This window comes from Clytia hemisphaerica, unplaced genomic scaffold (assembly GCF_902728285.1).
Source record: "Clytia hemisphaerica strain Z4C2 unplaced genomic scaffold, Clytia hemisphaerica genome assembly, whole genome shotgun sequence".
Taxonomy (NCBI): Eukaryota; Metazoa; Cnidaria; class Hydrozoa; order Leptothecata; family Clytiidae; genus Clytia; species Clytia hemisphaerica.
In genome coordinates this window covers 130,402-152,939 of record NW_027104391.1, presented here as the reverse complement: position 1 = coordinate 152,939, position 22,538 = coordinate 130,402, and the positions used below count along the sequence as shown (strand labels likewise).

General features: G+C 35.3%; 3 protein-coding genes and 2 non-coding genes across 5 annotated transcripts in view; 4 read left to right on the top strand and 1 right to left on the bottom strand.

The window, feature by feature from the left end:
- Window positions 1–31: 31 nt before the first annotated feature.
- LOC136819898 (probable serine incorporator) lies at window positions 32–15,462 on the top strand. The gene is made up of 12 exons (XM_067076142.1): window positions 32–120; window positions 503–682; window positions 1,223–1,404; window positions 2,173–2,252; window positions 2,673–2,766; window positions 3,301–3,338; window positions 3,708–3,784; window positions 4,358–4,454; window positions 7,185–7,271; window positions 7,981–8,121; window positions 12,521–12,650; window positions 14,083–15,462. Exons 1-12 carry the CDS (start codon window positions 88–90, stop codon window positions 14,240–14,242), a joined length of 1,299 nt encoding a protein of 432 aa, XP_066932243.1. The 5' UTR covers window positions 32–87; the 3' UTR covers window positions 14,243–15,462.
- LOC136819900 (xaa-Pro aminopeptidase 1-like) overlaps window positions 8,354–22,538 on the top strand; it is a 35,846-nt gene continuing 21,661 nt past the window's right edge. The window contains exon 1 of the mRNA XM_067076144.1: window positions 8,354–8,367. The gene's annotated coding sequence lies outside the window, so the exon portion shown is untranslated. The remainder of the gene's footprint in view (window positions 8,368–22,538) is intronic.
- On the bottom strand, window positions 10,344–10,564 carry LOC136819935 (small nucleolar RNA U3). Its single transcript, XR_010848503.1, has one exon. It is a non-coding gene; the product is annotated as a small nucleolar RNA U3 (small nucleolar RNA).
- On the top strand, window positions 11,828–12,048 carry LOC136819934 (small nucleolar RNA U3). The gene has a single exon (XR_010848502.1). It is a non-coding gene; the product is annotated as a small nucleolar RNA U3 (small nucleolar RNA).
- LOC136819908 (xaa-Pro aminopeptidase 2-like) lies at window positions 17,543–22,511 on the top strand. The gene is made up of 7 exons (XM_067076150.1): window positions 17,543–17,641; window positions 18,675–18,781; window positions 19,922–20,055; window positions 20,675–20,788; window positions 21,435–21,498; window positions 21,949–22,053; window positions 22,441–22,511. Exons 3-7 carry the CDS (start codon window positions 19,960–19,962, stop codon window positions 22,509–22,511), a joined length of 450 nt encoding a protein of 149 aa, XP_066932251.1. The 5' UTR covers window positions 17,543–17,641; window positions 18,675–18,781; window positions 19,922–19,959.

Sequence of the window (22,538 nt, the reverse complement as noted above, 5' to 3'; positions counted from 1 at the left end):
AAGACTGTAAACTTATTTTGTTTATTTTCATTTTCAGGAAGAAAAATTGAAACAATAAATATATAGATTGTGAAATAAATAATCAAGATGGGTTGCGTGCTTGGTGTTTGTGCTGCACAGGTACGTTTAATTTTTTTTATCTATTCCAGTTCTGTCATTTCAAGCAGTTTTCTTAAATGTCTCTTTTGTACTCTATACTGTATATATAACTATTAAGATATCTGAGAATGACCTGGGAACGCTCTTCATTGTCCTTATTGCCATCTGTGCATTTTGCTAACAGCCTTAAAGAAAACTGAATTACATATACCTAAAGAACCTTCTCTAGCTCTCTTATAACATCCTTGGATATCTCCATTTTTGGTAGGAAATTTAGTTAGAATTTTAGTATCATTTCATTGGTGAGCCCTATCAGCCTATTTTCATGTCAATTTACTTGTTTTCCTGTTTTCTGATCTTGATTTATAAAAATATCAACTTTTTTATTTCTTTATCACCATAGGCTGCATGTTGTTGTGCGTCATCAGCATGTTCATTGTGTTGTGCTTGCTGCCCAAGCAGTGTTTCATCAGTTATGACAAGGTTGATGTATTTGTTCCTCATCATCGTTGGTATTCTATTGTCATCCATTTTTCTCATCCCAAGTGTCAAAGAAGCATTAGCCAAGAAACCTCCAGATGATGTGAGTATATAGTAACCAACTACGCCACACAGGACATGTTTTGCAGAAATTTCCAATCTGCTCAGATCTGCTCTATTTTTAGGTCTGGGTTAGCACCTGATCTGAAATAGACAGTAAGTGCAACCCAGGAAACATAGTTATATGGCAAAAAAAAATTTCCTTATGTCTTAGAGTAGAAAAGATTCAGAGAATTTGATTTCATTATAGTGCCCATCAAACCATATAGTGAATTTTAAGCCTATCTTCTAAACGTTTAGAACACTTTCAATTTTAATTTAAACATATTCAAAACACGGAAGTTGATTGAAAATTTCAAAATGTTTTGTTTTTTCTGGTATTTTCTCATTTTCCAACTAGTGTGATCCAAAGGGTAGTTTTGTCACTCATTTCACCTTTGCTTTGACCCTTTCTATTTATTCACTGAACATTGAAACCCATAGTAACTTCTACATTCCTTGATAAATTCCAGTCGATGTTGAAACCTCAACTTTGTATACAATTTCTGAATATATTTAAATAAATTTTTCTCCTCTTTTCTAGATACCCTTCATCAGTCAGAAATCGTACTGCCAGTATATTACCAACGCAGATTGCGCAGATGTTATGGGTTTCGAATCTGTGTATCGTGTATGGTTTGCTTTCATCATGTTTTTTCTGCTGATGATGATATTAACTGTCGGTGTGAAATCTTCAAAAGATTGTCGTGGAAGTCTACAGAACGGGTATAAAGTTTTAGTTGTTATAAATTACCTTCAAATTATGTATAGTTCCATTTTCAAAATTGAGTATTTTTGCTGTATAACGGCCACAAAAAAGTGCTCGGAATTTTCACTGCTGGCTTATGCGTTTTTATCAATATACGGTACATTTTCTACTTTAAAAGAATAATTTGTAAGCATTAAAAATACTTGTATGTTTGAACTAATCATTTTTCAAAGAGGATGAGATATGTTGCATATCGTGATTTTGCAGACTTTTTGAATTTTTGCTTCGTACATTTACGAAAATGTTTTGCAAACCGCGAAATGCGATACGTTAATTCGACCCCTGACAGGACAGGTTTTCTACAGTTACACATAGTTTCTGTAATCAGTTTTTATAATAATTTCGTCAAACAAAATAATCATTCAAATTACGCATCAAATAATGGACCATTCCATTAAACTCTATACAGGGGGGTGGACGAACCTTTTCAATTCAAAAAAGATTTTTTGGAAATGTGTTGATATCCCCTGGAAAATGGAAAAATTTGTAAAAAATCCCTCGGAAAATTTCTTTTCATACCTTTAAGTGACTGTTGACGAACTAAAATCAGTCTTTTACCGCTTGGAAATTTTAAAATATTTTTTTACCCCCTGGAAAAATGAAAAAAAACACACTCTTTTAGACCCCCTGGAAATTCTGCTCAAGTCACCCCCTGGAAATGTTCGTCCACCCCCCTGTATGGGCATAAAATGGAATGGCTCAATAACTGTGTTTCATGATTTTAGGTTTTGGTTTTTCAAGCTGTTAATAATTGCAGGAATAATGGTTGGTGCTTTCTTTATCCCAAGAGGAGACTTTGAAACAGGTATTTACAATCTTGATTTTTCCCTGGAGGTAACTATTAGCCTTTCAAGAACAATCTTCTAACGCTGTTAAAGTTTGCAAGTTTACTTGAATATTTAGAAATTATAATTAAAAAAAGTGTTAATGATGAGAAATGGTTATCGCGGCATAATTAGCTTTCTTTCGTTTCAAGTTTCTTTTCGAAAGGGTGATGGACGACGTGCCAGATTTCTTTGTGTACCATTAAGGGAGATGTGCTCAAGTGCTTGAAATAGCAAGATTAAAAAGAGCTGGTCTACCGGACTATTCACCAAGACGCCGGTTAATCATGGGAAAAATAGCGACTGAGCTCAAACATAATGGTTTTTTAGCTAGAATTGTAACTAAAAAGCTTTATAAATATTCCTTTTTGATATTCTTTTTTTCTTTCGTGTATTTTCAGCTTGGTTATACATTGGTTTGATTGGTGGTGTTTTGTTTATTTTCATCCAAGTGGTTTATCTCATTGATTTCGCTCATAGCTGGACTGAAAGCTGGTAAATATTAAGTTTTTGTTTTCAAAATTATTTTTTATAAGTCAGTGTATCTTCTGCAATTACTATAGACACGATTCAATTGCATACAATTAAATTTTTTTTTTAATTTTATTTTCTACGAATGTATGATAAAAACGTGAATTTAGCTCGAATTCCGTTGAAAAAGATATTTCTCAGGATTTTTACTTACTTGTGTCTAGAATCTAGATTTATCAGACTAAATTAGAACATCTTCTAAACAAATCGTTTTAAATTTTCCCCAACGTATCAACCTAACAGGACCTTTTGTATAAAAAACTATCTGTCATTTAATCTGAAATATGTTATATTAGGTGGTCATTCAAATAATTCGCGATTTTCCGAATATTTAACGCCCGTCCCCCTTGTACCCATAGAACAATAGAAAATGGCGTCGTTTATAAAAAATAGCCAAACGCTTTTTCTAAACCCCCCTCTCCTCCTTTACTGTGTACGTACTATACGAAGCTATGAGTTAAACGATATTCTAAATGTTCAATCCTTTTTGTTTTGCAGGCAAGATAATGCTGAAGATAATAAATGCTATGCTTTCGGTAAGCTGAAAATTAAAATTTTGGCAAGCAGATATTTTCGCGATGACAATTTTTATTTCAAAAATAATTTAATTTTTGCGGCACCTATTTTCGCGAATCAACTCCTTTTTCAACTAATGTCATTTTCCTAGGGGTTTTAGCAGAAAAACTAGGGTTTTCGGTAAAAATCCTGGTTTCAAAATTTTCGTGAGTATTAATTTTTGCAAATTTTCGGAAAAACTTGCGAGACTCGCGAAATAGAAGCAAAAATAAAAAAAGAGTTATTTTATGAAATCTCATACCTCATAATCTCATACTCTCGAACTTTAGCTATTCGAAATTTCAGACTTTGGAAGTGGTTTCTTTATTTGTTTATCGTTATCATTTCAGGTTTCTTATTCTGTTCATTCATCATGTACGGGTTTTCCATCGCTGGTGTGGTTTCCATGTATTATTATTTTACTCAGGTAATTTTAGCTTTTGTTTATTATTTATTCTTTAATTCATAATTGATTCCAGCTTGCAGCTGGATTTTTGAGTGGAACTTCAAACTTTTCTCTGAAAATATTTTTCGGAATGTTAATTTTTTCAACTCGGACCAACTTTCTTGTCCCTATAGGTAACAAACCCTTTTAACAGGTTTTCTACAAACTTGAACAACATCGGCTCCCCGTGCGTACTTGAATATGGAGAATCCGTTGTATATTCTGTGTTTGGGTTCACCAGGGGGTGGGGGTCTTAGACTCAAGCGACCTTTGTGCAGTGGTAGAGCATCCGGCTACGATTCGCAATGTTGTGGGTGCTTGATGCACCTCTGCTTGTTCAGCAATTAAGAGAAGGATCAAGGGTAAGTGGAGCAATCCAGGGAGAAAGAGTGGCGCCCTCCGCTACCTTTGGGTGGATAGCTATTGAAAGAGGAGCCTTTGGGTCGCAGACTTACTTACTTACTTAGACTCAAGACACCGTTTCTTGTTGAAAGATTCAGGGTAAGTCTGAAAGATTGATTGAGTTTATTTTTATTTTTTCAACAATATTTACAGTCTGATGGTTGTCACTTGAACAAAGCACTGATCTCGATCAATTTGATTTTGTGTGTCATTGTGTCCATCATTGCCGTACTGCCAGCCATACAAGAAGGTAGGTTTTCTTTTTTGGTAACGAAAAGTTTCTTAACTACTAAAGGCCAACTACAATCACTGCGATAGTATTTGGCAGTAAACATTGATTTTTGATGTTAAAACTTATCCCCCCCCCAGCTTCAATGGTTCAGTTTGCAGCCCTGATGCAGTTTTTATTTGACGTCAATTAGATAAGACGCTTTTGCAACGCTCTTCGGAAAAATGGCTGAAAACAAACAAAAACATCAAAATTCATGAAAATAACATCAAAATGGATAAAGATCAGCCTTTCGAAGCAGCCTCACCACCTCAAGCTTGCACGCCGTCAAGATGTACCAATGATGAAGACCTGGATCGCTTGGAATGCAAAAAATGTAAAAGATCAGTCCATTATGAGTGCACACAGCTACCTTTGTATCAACTACAAATATTCGTGACATCCTATAACGATCATTACTTATGTTCAAACTGCGTCCGAATAACGAAGAACCTAAGAAATAAAGTGGGGAAAAACACTCAACATATGATGCAAAATGAACTTAAAAAGAAAGACGACGTCATACAAAAACTGAACAACGAGGTCAACACCAACACCAAAACCCGTGACTCCATCAAAAATGATCTCAAAATTTTTCTGGCAGGAAAACTACAAGAAATGGAAGAAAAGACAAGAACCATGATAAAGGAAGAAATCAAGCACACAACAGAAATAATGACGGAGACATCAAATAAAACATACGCCGAAATTACTAAGAAGCACAAAGAAGACTTAAGATCTGCCGAACAACAAAAACGGAAGGAAGAAAGCGAAAAGGAAGACATAGACTCTAGAAAACTGAATATCATCGTTTTCGGGTTTCTCCAATATTCAGGCCCAGATAAGGAAAAAGAAGAAAATGGGGAAAAATATGACATATTTCGGTTCCGAGAACTCCTGGAGGACATCAATGTTCCAGAAATAAATGTTACCCACCACAGATTAGGAAACAGAAAAACAAAAAACGGCCCTTCTCTTAAAGTCACCCTCCAAAGTCAGCATGACAAAGATCTTATCATGAAGAATTTACACATGCTGAAAGAAACTTGTTTCTGTCAGGTAAGTATTACGGAAGATTTCACAATCAACGAACGGAAAAAGATAAAGGAGATGCACGAACAAGCAAAGAAACTTAACAAAGACAATAACAATAAAGACTTCAACTGGCGCGTTACAGGAAGCCCAAGAACAAAACTACGAATCGTTAAAAAATTACAAAATCAAACAAATATATCTTCAAATTATAATGAACCGCAAAAATACACTACAGAAGAAATCGTCAGCGATTGGGCATCAACAGATGATGTAGACTATTCGTCTACAGATGATGATGAATAATTCATTTTGTAAATAGGCAGTCGAACTCTATTAGCTTTAAAGCTAGTACATATTTGTACACTTTTTTTCGACTTTAAAGAATATACACATTAACATTAACATGCCTTCTTCAACCATTGAAATTAGGGGGGGGTGTTTAGAGGAGGGAAGTGAGTAAATCCAGTGTTTTTTTTAGGCTGGTGCCAATATATTATTGCACTAATTGTAGCGAAGACCTCCCAAAAACAAGGATTTTTCATTTCATTTACTACATATAAAATACCTTGACGTCTAGTATAGACTAAAGGTCCACCGCGTAGAATATACTCAATCTGAATATAGTCTTAGGATGGGCCATTAAGCTTTTGAAACTCAAAACTTTTTCGTTATTTTCATAAACCTTCGAAGGGATCTTGCTTGTAGAGGGGAGATGCAGACTAAGTTAAGAATACACATCTCAAAAATGCTGATTTTTGCACCGTAAAATTAATTTTTTAGATGTACATATCGTCCCGAAACGGAATAAAAATTCATCTCTTACTCATCCCCATTGACAAGCTTTATTTCATTTTAAAACAGGGACGGGGGTCGATACTAAATTTTCCAGTTTTCGAGAATTTTTTGCAAACCTTCACCCTAATTTAGAGAATTAGTATTTTAACCTTTTGAAAAACTTTTTGGGACACTTTTTAACAAAATTTTTTACCGAAAATGCTGATGTTTGCACCATAAACTTTTTTGTCCATTTTATATTTCTATAAATTGGTACTACTTTATGAATTGAGCAAACATTTTAGACATTTGACTGAATGGAAAACTGATTTGACCTCGGAAGTTTTTTTTCAACGTGAAAAATTGCAAAGAGTTCTTAAAAGACTCAAGAAATGTGAAAAATTCGTTCTCACTCGACGACCTCCCAATGAGAAAAAATTCGAATGACTGAGGGTGATTTGGCCTAAAGAATTGAACCCAAGGGGAATAGAAATCGCTTCGAATAACTGAAAGTTCGAATAACCGAGAGTGTTTTTGCCTGAGTTGGGTAATCAGATCCAAGGAGAGCCCAATATACGAAATTTGTGCTCTGTCATCGCCGAAAGGGAAGAAAATTTTTCATTATTTTCTTTTAAAAAATGTGCGAGAAAAATATAAGAGAAATGTTAAAAATACTGTTTAAATGGTGGGTGTCCTTTAAAGGTTGGTACTCACTTGTGTAGAAAATTGCGTCTAAGAGCGCCTAACACTTTTTTTAACTTTCTAGTGAGCACATTCACTAAGCGCAGTTAGACGTACTTAGACGCAGTTAGGAGCACTTAGATGTAATTTTCTAAACAAGTGAGTACTAGGCTTAAAGTCTGTACTACGTTTACGTAATTTGCTCTTTTTCCCATTTGACAGCAAATCCAAGATCTGGTTTGTTGCAAGCTGGCATGGTGACACTTTATGTGACATACCTGACTTTTTCTGCTGTCAGTAATGTGCCTAGTAAGTCTGAACTGTTTATCGTAATCTTTAACAAGAAACTCAGATCCAATTTAAGAATCATACACAAACCAAGAAAAGTTATTCCAAGGTTCTGTTCACACCAGAAGAATCGCAACGATTCCAACAAGAAGATGATAATTAAATGACATCTTTGAACTCATTTATATTTTTGATTTTAGCAAAATAGCCTCCGGAAATTTTTGTCCTAGAAAATTTGCCCTCCGGAATCCCTCCAGAAAATTTGCCACCCAACTTTCTGGGGGAGCAAAATTCCCGTGGGCAATTTTTCTATCACTATATTTTTGAAACGCTTACTGTCAAGCAAGACAAGTTACTCTCCCCCCCCCCCGCTAATTAATTTTTCGAAAATTTTCCACCCAGGACATTCTTATTCCAACCCATCCGCTTATTAGATATTGGGAAATGTTTTTGAAAGTTACCTCTTTTGTCCTAATTCTGCTGAATTAGCCTCCTTTTCAAAAATTTTCCACCCCGGACATTTTTATTTCAACCCCCCTGCTTATTAACTTTTGAGATTTTTTCCAACCCCCCCCCCCCGCTTATTCCAAACCCCCGGCTATTAGGTACCCGAGAGTATGTGCTTATCGAAAATCATGATTAGGAATAGGAAAACCTTTAGAGCGTCCAAATTTACATCTCAAGAGTTAGAGAAATGATAATTTGTGTTATATGTTTGTGTCTTTTTTAGCATCAACATGTCCGAAAGGTATTGAGACCATTCCCGGTGGAGGTACCTCAATGATGGTGGTGGGGATAGTTATTGCTGTCTTAACCATATTTGTCGTCAGTTTGAAATCTTCTGCTGATGGAATGGGTACCCCTATAACTGGTAAGACCTTTTCCATTTTTTGTACGGGGGTTTCTTTAAGTAAGTGGCCTTTAGTAGTGTACAGGGAATGCCCTGTACAGGGCATTATTATTAACCCTTCAAGCATCTTGGGGGCAAAGAGCAAATGAATTTTTCGATAACTTTTGCAATATTTATCCAATTGACTTGAAATTTTGCAAGTATGCACCAAATATGAATTGGCATCTTTGGTGAAAATGTTGACATCATTCATGACTTCATCGCTACCTGATGACGTTATCATTCTTTGAAAATAGGGAATATAGGAAAAATAGGGCCCCCTCTAACTTTTTTTTGCTTTAAGTTTTTTTGTTCAAATTTTGTGAGGCAACTCCACGTGACATGCATCTTTTTGGGCAGAGGGTTTTTTTAGCCACCTGTTGGTGTTGTGTATTTTACAGACCGGCTCAAAATTGCCCTTTTTGCCTAAGCAGCCCTAGGATACTGTATCTAGTGATTTTAAAATGCTACTGACTTGAAATTTTGGCAAGTGTTAGTATTGATAATACAAGTTGAGAGAGAGTGAGAGAGAGAGTGATCCGTCCTAAAGCAAAAGGAATCGGCCTAGATCTAAGATATATTAAAAATAAAATAGTCCTAGGAAATCATAGCGCTAGCCAAAGGTAGAAAAGTACTAGTAGCATAATAAATATTAGATTACTAAAACAACCAAGATAATATCATATTACAACAATACCATTCACCATTCTTTTCCAGCCAATTCTATCTTGCGCCAAATCAAACCAATTAATTACAGGCACATTAGCCTTACTCATACACTTTTTCAAACCACGGCCATAAGTAAATTCAGGGGAACCACTTGGGCGGTTACTCCTTACCCATGACGATAACATTTTCCGTGGAAGACGATCAAAATTCATTCTAGCAACATGCCCTGCCCATGAGAGCTGCCTTTTCGTGATGTTCGTGATGTTTCGTGATGATGTATTGATAATACAAGTTCGCAGCCAAAATCAGACGAGTGGTTATGCTGAAAGTTAGCATTTCGAGTAAAATACGGACCTGTCTGTAAATTACCAATAGTTCCGGAAGGTGGTCGACGTGTTGCAGACCGGTCAGCAAAGTACCAAATACTCATTGGAACGAACTTTTTCTGTTACTGGTCTCTTTATTTGACAAATTAGCCTTTAGTCAAATCGAACGGGTCAATCAATACATGATTTTGGTCAAGTTTACATTCTGGTCTGTAAAATACCGACCAGGACAAGAGCAAAACAAAAGTTTTGTAAATCAATTATCCATATCTACCACTGGTCGAAATTTCAAGGTCATAACACCATGGATTTATCATAGAATTCTGGATACACAACGAACTGGTTTTCATCGATTTCTCATGTTCTAGCCTTGTCCGCAGTAATGACATTATTGTTCACCCTCCTCCATTCACTAATAATTTTTCGTAAATTTTTTTATTGCATTTTTCATCAAAACACAGCTATACAATTCCCAAATGAGACTTAAAGATCTCTCAAGAGAGTCAAATGCATCAAATTGATTGCTAATGATATGTCGTTATGACGTTTCAAGCTGTGAGAAAGATGCGACAAACATGCTATGTATAAGAAATTGAATGTTGACACCAGAAAATTTCAAACTTCCACCTCGCCGAAACCACCGTGCCACCACGTGCCTCCAAAAGATTTTCATATCACAATGAAGCCAAGATACTCCAGTCTAACATATGTCAATCCTAGCTCTTCCCAGGAAAAAATTGGAAAGATATTGCCAACCTTATTTTCAGCGTCATTCTAGGCTTTTTACTCAATTTTTCTTGTTTGATGAAGGTTTTTTTCACATTTAATTCCATAAATGTATTCGTTAAGCTTTCTTGCTTTCATTTTCAAAGTTGCATCCGGTAAATATACAAAAACAAGAAGTTACAGGACTTTTTAGAAATGGGATTATTAATCATTTTTCAAAATCAGGGACCTTCGAGCCGCCATGACAGTTGTCCTTTGCGGACAAAGCTAGAACATCGATTGTTTTCTAAAACAATGGAAAGACAATAGTTCGCTCTCCACCGTTTTATTTGATGTTTATCCAGAGTTCTATGATAAATCCATGATAACACTTGTCAATCATGAGATTTTAAGAGTGGGGCTCCCCCCCCCCAAGATGCTTACCCTAGTAAAAAATTAGGAAGCTGCTCAAAGGGTCAAATTTTGAACTTTTGTTATGAATGAGCCACTCAGCTGATGTTTCACTCCTCCTCCCCAGCACTGAAAGCCAGTTAGGAACGGTCATCAATGGTCCGAGGGTGATCCACAAAGAGATCTCCCAAGAAACCGAACTTCCCGCTCAGAGTGAAACATTGCAGCTCATCATCGAGGCTGTTGTGTTTCGCTTTGCTGTGAAGCAAAGGAAGAACGCGTACTATAGAAATGATCCTAAAAAGTACGGTCTTAATTTATCTTATGCAAATTTTGAGACATGACATCTCGACCCTGTTTAATTCATTGTGGTGGAAGTTTTGCACATGCGCAGAAGGGTCCTCTATTATCCTATTGATCTCTATTCTGAGATGTAATTAGATATACATATTTCGATAACATCATTCATAAACCTAATTTTGAAACACTGGTTTGATGAGAAACGGGCACTTCGGTTTTTGGGGCACTTTTGGTACAGTGCCGCTGATGTCATTAGAATCTCATACTCAAAATAATAACGCGTCTTGGGGTTTCTAAGGTTTTCAAATATGGGCACGTTCTACCAAAAAGGATGCTCTAGATTTTATTGTATTTTAATAGTATAGAACAGAAAACAGAAAGTTTTAAAATTGTCTGACAAAAATTTATTTTTCAGAAATCCTGATTAGCCTCCAGCTAGTAAGTTATATCTGAAATCAATTTTTATACACAACTTATCGGCCCTTTTTCATCAACGACCTGTATCGACTTAATTTTTTTAAAGAAACATTTTCACTAATTCTTTTCGAATTTATGTGGATTCCATGACCCAAAAAGTACTTGATTTATTTGATGAAAAACCTTTTGATACCTTTTGATAATTTTTTTTTCAAATATAGTTTCTCTAATGTACATTTGAAATGGTAAAAGGAAGCCTCTCAATCATTGCTTTGGGGGAAGTAATATTCCCTAGCGTTTCATTCGCTTTTGAACATTTTAAATTAAAAAGGTTAAATGCAGTCATGTCTAACTTATACATGACTTTCATCAGTATATTCTTATAATCTTATAAGATGTGATTGTATTCAGAAACCACCCTAAGCTGAGCTCATATTAGCTTCTGAAATATAAACATGCTTCTGATTAAGAAATCATAACAAACCACACAAACCTTTTATTTATAAGAATACTTATAAAATTTATTTTATCAACATTGATATTTTATATATCTAGTATTGTTTGCTACAGATGTAATATGAGATGCTGTTAATTTCAACCAATTAAAAATTACGATGTGATAATGGCATCTTTAGAATTAATGAATTAATATCGAGTCGACACAGTTAAAACATGAATACTTAATTGTTCTAATAAACTATAATTGTAATGTTGTGCTTATCAAATTAAAATACGTTGAAACATCAAACGTTAGCGAAGTTCTCTCTCTCTGAAACCTTACTGCGCATGTGCAAAACTTCCACCACAACGAATTAAACAGGGTCGAGATGTCATGTCTCAAAATTTGCATGAAACAAATTAAGACCGTACTTTTTAGGATCATTTCTATAGTACGCGTTCTTCCTTTGCTTCACAGCAAAGCGAAACACAACAGCCTCGATGATGAGCTGCAATGTTTCACTCTGAGCGGGAAGTTCGGTTTCTTGGGAGATCTCTTTGTAGATCACCCTCGGACCATTGATGACCGTTCCTAACTGGCTTTCAGTGCTGGGGAGGAGGAGTGAAACATCAGCTGAGTGGCTTACATTAAAACTAATTGAACAAACAAGGAAGCCCTCTGAAAAGTGTAAAGGAAACTTTTTCTCTGATCGTCCGTGCCACACAGAAATTACGTGAATGTTTTCTTTCATATAAAGGAAAACTAAACATATCCTAGTTTGAATCTTTTTTTGGTCCAGTAGAAAGAGCCTTTTGTATGAGGGTGATTATTGTTTCATGAATATAGTGGATTGAATTATCCTCAAAATAATACCTTTAAACAATAATGTGGAGGGATCTGATCTCTGGTTAGTTTTGATTTTTACAGCAGTCTTCCTTCACTGTCCCCAGTTGGGATGTAAAAAAAATTGGACATACGTGGTATTTAACTGAGTCCCTGGTCACTGGGCAGCCATAAATGCATTATTACCGATCATTTTCGTTTTTGTTGTTTTTGGAAAACAATTTCTTAATTGGTTTTCTGTACTTACACATCCCATTTTTTTCCCTCTTAGACGAGGAAGCACCTGTCCAAAAAGTCTCAGATGACGAAGAAGAAGGTGTACAATACAATTATGGTGTGTTCCATGTCTTATGTTTGTTAGCCTCCCTTTACATTATGATGGTCATGACCAACTGGCTCAAGTAAGTTGGTTCCTTTATTTGTAATCTATATAACATTGGTTTTTGCTTTTTTTCGTACGATTGTTCCCCATGACCTGCCTATTTACCCCTTTTTATGTACCCCTTTTTGCTTTTTCTGACCCTTATTGTCTTAGAGTCTAAAAAGTCAAAACAAGTATATAAAAAAAGTCTAGTTCCATTTATATATGAGAGGTTTTTAAATTACACAACAGAATAAAAGATTTGTCTTATTTTCTCACCGAATATCGTACATGATAAACTCACCCCCCGCCACTTCCTTTTTGGCTCAATTCTTTATCGATAGACTGATCTGGGGGGTACTAGGGTTGCGAGCTGACGGGGGGAGGGGGGGTGCCGCCTGACTTTCGACCCTCGGACCCTTACCGGGATTCTATAATCTTTGTAGATTTTAAAGGTGCTGCTAAACCAATTTTGACGAAATTTCTATCTTTCTGGGGGTAAAAAGTTGAAATTTCCTATTGAAATGTCTTTATTCGAACTGCGCTACATTTCGAACACCGTGGGAAAATATTTTCATAACTTTTCGAACGCTTTGTGACGTCATTTCGAATGTTTCAGATTCACTCTGACTTTGACGTTTGACATGCAGAAAAAGAAAACAACAAAACAACACGTGTGTGTGTGTGTGCTCAAACCATAGTATAAGAAAGCCGCGGCTGGAATGTTTGCCCCCTTAATTATTCGAATTATTCTTTTGTTTTTCCATTGTTTTCGGGAAATAAATAGGTGACTTTATACGTTCTGATTGGCCGAAACTAAATAAAACGCGGGGACAATAGAAGACACAGATAGATCAATGGAAAAAAATCATAAACATTCCAGCCGCGGCTTTCTTAAGGCCGCTACCCACTCAGCATTTTATGGTCGTCGAACAAGGCGCACGGCTTAATTATTGCATAAATTACATAATTCAAGCCTTCAAAGGCGTTCGCTTTGAGCGCAACAAGAGTTGAAACTTTTTAACTTTTTTCGCGTAGCTGAACAGCTCACCCTTTGTTTTTATTAAATCAACCAATCAGAAAAGAGAATTTTTTTCTTTTCTCGTGTGCAAAAGATGTGTATCATGTGCAAAAAGATGCTAAACAAAAGAAGAGAGAAAAACATGTGCTGCAGAGTGGAATGAGAAAAGCGTTCAGCGACCAAAGCGCCCGAGCTGTACGCCTTGTTCGCCGACCATAAAATGCTGAGTGGGTAGCGGCCTTTATACTATGCTCAAACTACAAAACTTTGAAAATATTGATAAAAACAAATGTTTGAAGGCAAAAAGAAAAGGAACCTAAGGATGCGAAAGGTGTATGGAAGTAAAATAGTTTATCAACCTAAAGAAATGAGATTAGTATAATTTAAGATACAGTATATTTTGTTATAACTTCCCAAATATTTTAAATTTTTCATATATGTTCCTTTTCAGACCAGAAACAGTGGGTAATGGATATTCTTTCCAACCGAACTTGGCAAGTGTTTGGGTTCAAATTGTCTCATCATGGCTGTGTCTTGTTTTGTATGTGTGGACCCTAATTGCCCCCATTGCATGTCCAGATCGTCAATTCAGTTGGTCGTCCAACGAGTAATTTATAAAGCACTTCAATTTTTTGATTGATGCTTATGCTATAATATTTGTGAAAAGCTTCGGTGCTTTATTTTTTACAAGCTCAACTCGTCAGGTTATTATTTTAATTGTGGTGATTTGAAATTTTTCGAACTGACTGATCGCTTTATCCATAGCGTGTATGCGCGGTGCTTTGTCTACCTATGGCCACTCAAAAGCTGTTCATTGCTTTAGAAGATGGCGGGGTGGTGCTAGGGTTGGCAAATGGGGGATATGCGTGGACAGAAGACCGACTCTTAGAGAGACTGATTTTTGCTAAAAAAGTGACCTTTAGAGAGACATTTTCACAAAAAGATTTCTTCGATTTTCAAAAGAATCCTCCAATACTTTCGAAAGATTTTTTTACTTTCTTGACTTTTCACTCTTCTTTGACTCGGGTTTATGAAAATAAGCCGACACATACCCAGCACCCATTTTTGCTAAAGCCCCCGGAGAAGATGCTGTGAAAATTTATGGGCATTGGATGATGAGGATCGAGCGTTTGTATGCCATTTTTCTTGATTTCATTTGTAAGAGTTTTTTTAATTTCAACATTTCAGTTTCATTATTTTCATTTATGCTATGTTTATATTTTGATAGCATTGGGGAAATATTTTCAAGTGTCCTTTGATATTTATAAAGTGTTTGGCACTGTTTATAATTTTTCTCTTTTTTGCTCGGGACTATCTTTTCAACCTCCCGAGTTTGGGAATCGTTCTCCTATTTTCTAATCAAAAATACACAGTGAACAGTACTTGTCATTGCGTTATTGACTTTACTGAATGAAATATTTTCATCTCTTTGACCTTCATAGTCTACCGTACCCATACCCGGAAACGGGGATAATAGGGCCAAGGATGTTCTCCTATAAAAAAAGATGACTGAAAAAATCAGATTTTTGGGGGGAAAAATTCAAATTTATGTAAAATAACATAATAATTTAGGACAAAACATTGATCTTATAAAATTTCGGAATTTTGGAATTTGGTACTCTGTTGCAGAAAGAACATGTACAGATTTTGGTAGAATCGCTCTATCGATAATGTGCTAATCGGACCATATTCTGTAGCATTTTGTAATTGTATTGCTTTTCTAAATTCACCTTAAAACCTTTCCTTATGATGAATCACTTTTTATACAAATTTTTATGTTAATTTTTTGTTAATATGTCATTAAAATAAAAAAAATCTTTGGGAATTAAAATGTTTGATTTTTTTTAAATCAATCACTTGATCTAAACCAGGAGGGCTCTTTGGGCGAGGTATAAAATCCAGGTGATAACTTGCATGAGGCCCCCCCCCCAGCGGACCCTCAATTCACGCAATCACACAATTTTTTTTCGAAATTCACGCATTCACACAAATTTTCCTCGAGTTTCACGCAATAACCCGATTTTTCAGGAAATCGGGGAAACATTGGAAAATTGGTGGAAAAAAGGGAAAATTCACGTATTCACGCACAAAATAGCCCAGATTCACGCATTCACGCAATCAAAAAGTGAATTTTCACGTTCACGCAAATTTTTTCAATTCACGCATTCACGCATTTTTTTTTTCCAATTTTCATGCATTCACGCAACCGAAAATGCCCATTCACGCATTCACGCAAACCGCTGGGGGGCCCCCTGCATTGATTTAAAAAATGAGAACTATATGTTGAATAGGTTAAGTCCTGGATGAAATCAAGCCGTAAAAGATCCTGCCAAAAGTGGCACCTGAAAATAAGTCGAAAATATCTAGAGTGGATTGACCTCCTCATCGCTAGTCCAGTCTTTTTGTGTAATGTACACGCTTTTTATAAGAATAGTGTTTTTTCATGATGGATATTCTTAACTTTTTAAGAGAGTCATCCTAAAATATTCCTACGGTATATTCAAAGGTTAGGATCCAACCCAGCCTAAATCTAGCATGTAATACATACCTCGAACAAAGATATAGCATTTTGGTGAAAGTTTTTAGCATTGCTGGAAGATAATTGGCAATTTGCAGGTAAAATGCTCTAAGAATCGGCATTCTTAGCGGTTCAGTTGCCAAATTCAACGATGATGTTATTCTTAGCATACTGTATTCTTAATTTTTTTCCCCAATTTTATTATGAATATTCTAATAAAAAAGCTATTTCTATTCCAAAATTACCTGTGAGATAATATCAGAAGGGTTTTCATCAAAACTGATATTGACATCTCACTTTAGTGAGATTTCAATCTGTATTTCTTTCTCTTTAAGTGCTAAAGATTTTTTTTTCGTTTTTTTATTTCTAATCGTAAAGGCCTAAGACATGGTGGTGTTTCACAAAATTGGCATTCTCCATTGTTTGTTTCATAAGGCCTGAAAAACCGTTATATTATTATCATCTGCTTTCCTGTCTTAAGTGAAATCTAACAGGGGTGTCATAATTCATAATGTAAGCCTCAAAAACTAACCCTTTTAAAATGGATTAATCTATTTAACAATTATTAATGCTCTTTTGATTTAAGCTATTAATAAAAATTACTAGGGAGAAAACAAAACAGAAGAAAGTACAAAACAAAAAGAAAATACGAATGGAAAACCTAATCAATCAATCAATCAATCAATCAATGCAATCAATCTGAATGCAATCAATCTGACTTGTCATCGCAAGAATCGTGTCAGAATCCAGACAAACCCACATAATAGCAGTCGAACTATGTCGATTCTTCTATCAAGAAATTGATGAAAATTGATTAAAATCGATTGGAAGTGAAAATGCCAAGAAATAAGAAGAAAGGTATATGGGAACACATCAACACTTAAGGCGCTCGGTTTATTTTAATGGGTTTGGTACATAGTGAATTTACAAGAAAATGACGTCAAAATTGAATCGAATCCTGTCTTCTCACGCTTTGTATTTGGAAGTTTTATATTTTGTTTTCAGCCCGTTACCATACATATAGGCAGACTCGACCCATTTATCACAACCTGAAGTAAACCTGTTCTTAAAAAGACATTTGTAAACTCAATTTTGGTTGAACCTTTAAGAATAACAAGAGCCTCGGATTTTAGAAATTTACTGTAATGTTAAATCCTGCATCGATTGGCTCCTATAATAATAATCTATTTCTCCTATAAATCGTCTATGAAATTCTTTAATTACTGCAGGATGTAGTTTCTTCAAGTTTGAATGCTGCTAGTTGATCAACGCTGCGAAAATCTAGCTTTTTATGAAAACAAATCGAAGTAATATAAAAAGAATCAAAGCTATTTTCAATTTCCAACCTCTTCACCTCTTCAGCATGATTTCTATGATGGATAAATTTGGGAAAAGATTCGAATTAAAAGAAGTTTGAAGTTTGACTATTATATACCGGTAAACTTCGAGAGTACACTCCTTTGGATGATGTGGGCCGTCGTGCTTTTTAAAGGTAATCTCTTATATATATATATCATGATTGATATTAAAGGTTTTGTTTTTAAATACGAGTGATATCGTTTGCTTACTCATCAACTTTACAGGCTTTTTGATATTGAATTGACACGGATGTGGAGCAAGATTGGTCAGAAAGAGGAAAAAAAAACACCTTTTTGTTTATATCAGCACAATATAACAAAAGGCAGACACTGTCCTGATATGAAATATGTGTCTGATATGAAACGGGAGCACTTATGTAAACTTTTTAACCCTTTTAATCCCAAAAGCGTATATAATCGTTCAAAAAACACCAAAATCGAATCCCGATCATTAGGTTATAACTCCTGATCACTTGAGGGAAAATTGTTTTTTAGAAAAAGTATAAAAAATTACGAACGTACTGAACGTAGGGTTTTCACTTTGGGACTTGCCTTCTTTTGTAGATTTATACACCTCTGTGTCACAGACCCGCTGAGACCCCAAACCCACTGGAAAATTTGGCAAAAATTTCGTCCCCTGTGGGAAAACGTCCTGGAATTTCAGCCCCACTGGGAAATTGACTTTGATTTGATCCCCACTCGAAATTCAATGCTTAAAAGATTGCACTCCAAAACCATCCCCACTGGATTTTTTGACGTTGAAGCAATAGAATTTCTATCCCCATTGGGATTTCAATATGAATCTTTATCCCCACTGAGGAAATAAGCCCAACCGGGGCTGTGAGACAGGGGTGTATTTATGGATGCATGAGAAATCGACAATTTTTTTCAATCGTTAGGAAGATATTCTTCTGCAAGAGCTAATTTCAAAGCTCAGCTTTCCTACTCTTTGTATTGTAATATCCAAAAGAATTAATTGAAATTTATTTGAAATATTTTGAAACCCCCCTTGATTAATTCCACTCAAATTTCAAAATGGATTTGAATAGATTCCTTTTCTGCAAAACAATTAAATTGCCTTGCGGGATACTGATTAATACAGATAAATTCGAAAGACAATTTTTGATTTCAATAAGAATTTAATTTAACTTTTTTTATTGTTTTTAGATTGTTGGCCTTTCTTGATTTTATGATGATGATATAATGTTTAAAGTTTGCAGACGCGAATGGTTGGAAGCTGTGAAAGTCTCTTTTTGGAGAAATTGATATCTATGGTAAGAACCTTGTATGATTTATTACGTTTTACACAGAGTGAAAGTCAATTTAACCTTAACCTAAAGTAAAACCGCACACAGTTTTACTTAATGCGATATTTAGATATTTAGTTCTTTTCTGTAGTTTCCTTTTCCTCGGAATACTTTTGGGTACCTAATAGCCGGCCTGGGCTTTGGAAAAATCTCAAAACTTAATAATACCCCCCCGGGTTGGAATAAAAATATCCTGGGTGGAAAATTTTTGAAAAGATGGCTAATACAGCACAATTAGGGCAAAAGTGGGAATTTTCAAAAACATTTTCCAAAATATTAATAAGTGGAGAGGTTGGAGTAAGAATGTGCTGGGTTAAAAATTTTCGAAAAATTGATTTGCGGGGGGGGGGACGCTTATTAGATACCCGAAAGTACTCAAGCTAAGGGAGTTTCAATGTTTCAAATAATTGTTTAGAAATTAAGCCCTACGGTAATCGCGGTATTATGATGAATTAATTTTGGTGCCTCTGGGAACTCGAAGTGTTTAATGCGAGTTTAATGGATGTTTTAAAGGTGGTATCTAAATTTATTGCATCGTATATCTTGCGTAAGATCGCTTGTTTTCAAAACAAGTTGATCATAGGTGTTAGATTTCTGTTGACTTGACAATCGAGAAAAAAAAGGCATTACTAGAAAGAATTTTTATATAAAAACTGAACATTTTCCCTCTAATGTGTTACATTGTTTATTTAGTTAAGATTTTAGTGTAAGGTCTTGTTGTTTTACGATATTTACAAAAAAGGGTTTTACATGTGTATGATAAAGTGATGGGATAATAAATAGTTTAAGGCCCCCTTTATTGTGCTGAGCCTGAATGCTTATTTTTTTAACAATTTTGAGAAAATTGAACTCGATAAGTGCTTCTTAAGGTTGTACAAATTGGGAAAACACTTTAAAGGATTTAAAACTTTGAAAAGAAAAAGGTCAAATTTTCATTTGAAGTTTGGCAGCACTGTGAAAAGCTGATACTGAGAAAATCACTTTTTGAAATTATTGTCTGAACGGACGCGATCTTTCCAGATCGATTATCTCGTGACCTTATACAGAACAACCGAGGCATACAATACTTGTTTTTTTAGATAAATTAAGTATTCATTTCTTTAGCAGGGTGACAAACAAAACTATCCCTGAAGATCTTGATAGCGATGGATATTTTTGCATACTTGTTTGTGATTGGTTTGTTCAGTGGCGCCGTACTGGCAGCAAACGATGAGCGGAACTGTTCGAACGGAAAAGCATTGGTAAGTAATGGATGCAAACGCACATGTTACATACATTGGGGGTAGGAGGCGAGGGTATACTGTCAATGCAAACTAACAGGAGTATCTTTTCAGAAAAAAATAAGTTCGAGAAAATTTCATCAGTCGATATTGTTTTTATCTTTATTTTATTTATTTTTTTGATAAAACCGTCATCGTCAACTTTTGATCAACTGGAGAAAACTTTCTTCAGGAAAAAAATTATAACTGGAATGGCTCCTTAACTCGAGCAAATTTTCTCGTCCCTCCATTTAACAATGCCTTAGAAAACCTTACCCCATCCTACTCCATCTTGGAGTTTCCATAACTCGAACAAATTTGCGCTCCCCATGCGTTCGAGTTATGGAGACACCACTGTATTCTCAATCAGCGGGAAATCTTGATGATTTTATTGTCCATCAAAGGAATAGCAAGCTAGACGAACTCATAATCGCCGATAATAGCAGAAGTTAAATTGAAAAGAAAAGAAACGCCAACTCTGCAGTAAACTCGTCTCTATCTTGAGGATAGCTCAGTTGGTAGAGCGGAGGACTGTAGAAGCTAGCTTCTCATGTAGACTTTAGCAAACTCTTGGTGAAAATCTGATATTTTATTCTTTAAGGAACCATACCCGGCTACCGTGAAAAACACGACACTATTATTAAAAGATTTACGTCAACAGATGCGTAACAAAGGAGTTGAAGGTTACGTCATTCCAACTGCTGATGAACATCAGGTATAAAACAACTGGCCAACGTCCATGATAACGTTCACGACATCAAATAGTTACACACTTTCTTTTTTTAAACCATCCCTGCCTCACAGCCCAGTGAAAGTTTTCCCTCGGTGGGGATGAAAATTTCTATTGAAATCCCCATTTGGGATATAATTTTTATTGTTACCAGTCCAGAAATTCCAGTGGGGATTGTTCTGGAGTGCAAGTTTTTTTGTAAATTTTAAGTGGAGATAAAAACTACAGTAGTTCAATTTCCCATTGGAGCTGAAATTGTAGGGTACTTTTATCACCGGGGGCAAAATTTTGGGCAAATTTGCCATATCTAATAAGAACCTTTCACTTTTCAAGATAGTAAAAAAATGGCAAATTTCAGGGCTCGAGCAACCTGGTTCTTATAAGAGATACCGTGTGTATGATTGGAAAACTGTCTGCAAACTGTTTTGTCCTGTGGAAGAGATCACATTATTTGAAAATGTCTAGAAAATTTTTTTGATAATTATTTTTGATTTACGACATTACAGTCACTCGAAAATTGTTTTCGGTCATATTGCTTGAATGAAAGAAGAGAATGCTATTGACGTCGTTCCGGGATGATAATACGCCCTATGCGTGATGAAGAAATTTCTGCATTTTAACTTTTTTTTAGACAGAGTATGTGGCCCCTTGGTTCAAGAGGTTGGCTTTCATATCTGGATTCAAAGGCTCCGCAGGTAATATTTTGGTCTCTGTATCTTTTATTTTATAAGTGACAAGTAGAATGTTTACCACGCCTAGACTGGAGTTGTTTAGCAGTGTAATAAAGTACAGTTGCCTCTCTCTAATTCGAATTTCAAGGGACTAAAACTTCGAGTTAGAGGAAGATTCTAATAACAGTGGAGCATACTTTCTAGCTGAGAATGGGGACACTAGTGCTTTTTAATTCGAATTACAGAAAGATTCAGATTATAGAGGTTCGAATTAAAGAGGGTTGACTGAATCATGGGTATATTATCATTATACGATAATTGTTACGAGATAATAATCAGTTTGTATACAATTTGTTCTTTCCATTATTTTTTTGCTTATTTCTACTATTTCTGAATTAGTCGTCTATGATGACCACGACTAACGTTTTTTTCCTTTTCTCGGGCGAAATACTTTCTATGCATTCAACGTTACAGGTACTGTACTCGTCACTCTTGATAAAGCAGCCCTCTGGGTAGACGGGCGCTACCATAAACAAGCCGAAACTGAAGTTGATTGCAACTGGATCATCCAAAAATATGGTATGTCAACAGATTTATTTCTGACGAGCCTCTCATTAAGATTTTTACAAGACCGCCTGAATAAATGACTGTCCACGGTACTATATAAGAATTAAAAAAAACTATTTTAAAGGTTTTGTTTTTAAATAAGAGTTATATCGTTTGCTTACTCATCAATTTTAATTTACAAGCTTTTTTACATTTTGAATTGCACGGATGTGGAGCAAGATTGGTCAGAAAGAGGAAAAGAAAAACATTGTTTTGCTTATATCAGCATAATATACCAATAAGGAAGACACTATCCTGATTTGAAATATGTGTCTGATATGAAACAGGAGCACTTATGTGAAAATAAAACCTTTAATAACCATAAACCAATTTTTCATTTTCAATTTTATTTAACCATAGGTAACCCTGGCGTCCCACGAATTGCTGACTTCGTCGCTACGGTTTGTTTATTTTCAAACATTTTGAAATGATTATTGTAAAACTTAAACTTTAATTTC